Genomic DNA, 4,211 nt, shown 5'->3' with positions numbered 1-4,211 from the left:
GAAGAGAATTTGTTACGTCTGCGGATCGTCAGAGCACGTGGCGAGAGACTGCCCTGAACGGAAGCAACCTGCAGTGTCGAAGGCTGACGGAAAATCAACTACGACAACGAACCTCATACAGCGCGCCGTATTTCCAAAACCGTATATGATTACAGTGAAGATAAGTTCGAGCAAGAAGTATGGTAAAGTAGATACCTATGTGATCGACGCGATAATTGATTCAGGCTCACCAATCAGTATTATTCGAGATAGCATTGTCAAAAAAGAAGCTTGTTCCCCGATAGACGAAGATATTAGTCAGTTTTGCGGAATAAACGGTTCGCGACTTGAAGTATTAAATATCTTTTACGGCCAGTTGGAAGTACAAGGCGTGTGTACAACCATAAAATTCTATATTGTACCCGATAACATGATGGCGTATAAAGTACTGTTAGGCAGAGATTTCTTAGCGTGTCCGTCGTTGCGTGCTACTGTCGGAGATACTGTCGGAAATTGAGAATACCGAAGAAGGCGAATATCACACAACGAAATTGAGAATACCGAAGAGGCGAATATCACACAAATAATGCATGTCGGAACTAACGAGAATCTCAATAGTATACGTGATAAGTTATAAATAAACCCCGAGATAGGTCGAGATAAAATTGAAAAGGTTCATGAGATTTTCGAGTCGTGTTATATTCAGAATTTGCAAACGGAGAAATGCAAACCCGATTTTGAAATGAGTATTACGTTGAAACACACTCAACCTATAAGTTCGCGCCCACGCAGACTCTCGTTCGCAGATAAAGAAGCGTTACAGAAAATTTTAGATGAGTTGTCGGAAAAGGAAATTATCCGCCCGAGTAGTTCATCTTATGCGAGCCCGATAGTATTAATCAAAAAGAAAACTGGTGATCTGCGACTGTGTGTCGACTTCCGTGAATTAAATAAAATAACAATTTTTTACGCGATAATTTTCCAACCGAGTTGATTGATGATAACATTGATCGCCTGAGAGGTAAAAAATATTTTTCTATTTTAGATCTGAAAGGTGGATTCCATCATATTAAAATGCATGAGGCATCAATTAAATTCACATCGTTCGTAACGCCGTTGGGACAGTACGAATACTTGCGAATGTCCTTCTATTTGACAAATGCGCCAAGAGTGTTTCAACGCTTTATTCATGCCGTGTTTGAACCTCTTATAAGAAAGCATAAGATACTTTTATATCTAGACGATATTTTAGTAGCAACAGAGAATTTAGACGAACACTTCGAGATCTTATCTGAATTATTCGAACTGGCGAGTAAAAACCGTTTGCAATTTCGGCTGGATAAATGCCACTTCGTTCAAACAGAAATAAAATATCTAAGATATTGTGTTAATAAACACGGGATACGATCGAGCAATGAAAATATCGAATCTATTTTAAATTATCCGATTCCGTGAAACATAAAAGAAGTACATAGATTTTTCGGCCTCGCGAGCTACTTCCGTAGATTTGTCCCTAATTTTTCGTTGTTAGCCAAGCCAAGTTAATTAATATACGAATACTATACAAATTGGTAAAAAAAAACATTACTTTTAGATTCGGTGTAGATGAAAATCGATCGTTTGAAACATTGAAGTGCCATTTAGCCAGTAGACTTGTACTAGCGATTTATTCACCACGAGCAGAGACTGAGCTGCATTGCGACGCGAGTACAAGTGGGTTCGGCGGCATTCTACTCCAGAGGTAAAACGATGGTACGTGGAGACCTGTTTCGTTTTGGAGTCAACGCACCACACCCACCGAGGCTAAGTACCACAGCTTCGAGCTCGAGTGTCTTGCTGTTGTGTACGCTTTAAAGAGATTTCATGTATATCTTGCGGAACAAAAGTTTAAGATAATCACTGATTGCGACAGTTTTCGCCTGACTTTAAATAAAAAAGATGTAAACCCGCGAATATCGAGATGGGCATTGTTTCTACAAAACTATAATTATGAGATAATATACCGACCTGGAAAACGAATGGCTCATGTCACGCTTAGTCGATGCCACAGTGTATTAATACTTGAGGGTAGTACCGCTCGAGCGAACTTTGTCCATTTGCCAGGATCGAGACGAAGATATTTTAACAATCCGCGCTAAACTCGAGAAAGGCGACGTGAAACATTATGAGCTACGCGACGGTCTAGTATACAGAAAAGATAAAAACATAAAACTATTAATTTATGTACCGCGGGGAATGGAATCAAATGTAATTAGAACATGTCACGACGACATTGGACATGTCGGTATCGATAAAGTTATCGGCAATATAGCGACAGTTTATTGGTTCCCAAATATGCGAGCAAAAGTAAAAGAGTACCTATATCAGAAATTGTTTACGTTGCATTGAATTTTCGCTGCCCAGCAGTAAAACAGAAGGCTTCTTGCACAATATTCCGAAAGAGAAATTACCGTTTACGACGATTCATGTGGACTATTTAGGGCCCTTAGAGAAAACCGGGAAAGGATACCGACATTTACTCCTCGTCGTTGACGCATTCACAAAATTCGTTAGATTATACCCTTGTAAGTCAACGACTACACAAGAGTCGATAAATCATTTGCGTGATTACTTCCGTGCGTACAGTCGACCAAGACGACTAATCTCCGATATAGGCAGCTGTTTCAGGTCTGATGCGTTTAAGGAGTTTACGAAAACCGAAGGCGTCGAACACGTCCTTGTAGCTGTAAGCACACCGAGAGCTAACGGTCAAGCAGAGCGGTTTAATAGAGTTATAACACCAATGTTAGCGAAATTGAGCGAAACCCCTGCTAAATGGGATCAAGTTTTAAATAAGGGCGAATACTCACTAAATAATATCGTTTGTCGGGCGACTAATGAAACTCCTTCCCGTTTACTGTTCGGAGTCGAGCAAAAAGGAATAATCTGTGACTCAATACGAGATGTACTCCATACAGATATGGATCGCAATCTCGAACAAGTTCGAGAAAAGGCTCACACGAATATTGAGAAACTATAGCTCGAAATTGCGAAAAAATATAATTTACGAAGAAAACCTGCGCGCAATTATAAAGTAGGTGACTACGTAGAAATCCGGAATGTAGAGACTACGCGGGGTATAAACAAAAAACTATTACCTAAATTTAAGGGACCATATATTGTTAAAAAAGTCTTAGATTATGATCGGTACGTCATTTCTGATATCGAGGGATTCCAGGTAACACAGCGATCGTACACCGGAGTTGTAGCGCCAGATCAGATACAACCTTATATTCATACATAATTTGTATTAAAAAAAAAAACGTTTGCGATATTTTTCATGTAAACAAATATAACAAATGTTTATGTATTTACTTTGTTTGTTTAACCGGGACGGTCAAAATGTCAGAATGGCCGAACTGTAGGCATATTTTCGTTTTCGGCAGATGAGCGTATATAAATTGTCACTCGATCGATTGCGTTCCTGAGTTCTCGTAGCTTCAAGAAGCGACAGGAAATATCCGGCACAGTAACGAACTTCTTCGTTCCCGATGATTGGTCCCGCGGAATCGCCTAATAACACGCGATAGCCTCCCGCTACTCCTCCTCGCGGAACCCCAGCGGGCCCGAGATATGAGCCCGCAGTCTGTTGCGAGATTTCGGAAAAGCTGTACGATGAGTCATCCTTATGAATAAAGTTTTATTGTTTAAACCCACAATAGATCATCCTCCGATCTTGCCTTAGTTGGCTGGATCATATTCCGACCTTGTCTTCGGGTGTCTATCAAGCGACGCGGTAACGGCGCGACGCCAAGTAAAAGTCGAGTGATGACCTGTGAGTATACGGCACTGGCACTGTCGAAGCGTTACCGCTAGCTTTATCTCGAAGTTTTGCCTTGATCAGATTTCCGATTTCAATATCTCGAAACGAAAGTTCTAATAAAAAATCTAATGACACTTTCTTTATATAATGTCGATACGAGCTTTCGATTGAGACCAGTCCGAATGAAATCGGTGCAGTCAATCCCGAGATCTCGAAATCGAGTCTACGAAAAAGCTACTTTGGCGATTACAGTTTTCGTCATATTCTTCTTATTATTCTTATTCAGACAGTCCGCCAAGGCGCATTCACAACGCGAGCGACTGTCGCGACAAGATGCGTTCTTATGTGAGATTACGCACGTAGTTCGAAAACATAACGTGTCCTTATGTGTCATCATTGTAATATATATCCTTGTTGTTTGTGAATAAGA

The 4,211-nt window shown here is 40.4% G+C and overlaps 1 protein-coding gene and 1 pseudogene across 1 annotated transcript in view; both read left to right on the top strand.

Annotated features, from left to right (window-relative positions):
- Positions 1 to 496, top strand: part of LOC105447781 — an 11,558-nt gene extending 11,062 nt beyond the window's left edge. The window contains exon 3 of the mRNA XM_011685986.1: positions 5 to 496. Within this exon, the coding sequence (XP_011684288.1) occupies positions 5 to 496 (492 nt within the window). The remainder of the gene's footprint in view (positions 1 to 4) is intronic.
- A 2,184-nt stretch (positions 497 to 2,680) lies between these two features.
- Positions 2,681 to 4,144, top strand: LOC105447780 (annotated as a pseudogene).
- Positions 4,145 to 4,211: the final 67 nt, after the last annotated feature.

Source organism: Wasmannia auropunctata, unplaced genomic scaffold, assembly GCF_000956235.1.
Source record: "Wasmannia auropunctata unplaced genomic scaffold, wasmannia.A_1.0 LD336092.1, whole genome shotgun sequence".
NCBI classification, from domain to species: Eukaryota; Metazoa; Arthropoda; class Insecta; order Hymenoptera; family Formicidae; genus Wasmannia; species Wasmannia auropunctata.
This window is presented reverse-complemented; position numbering and strand designations above follow the sequence as displayed.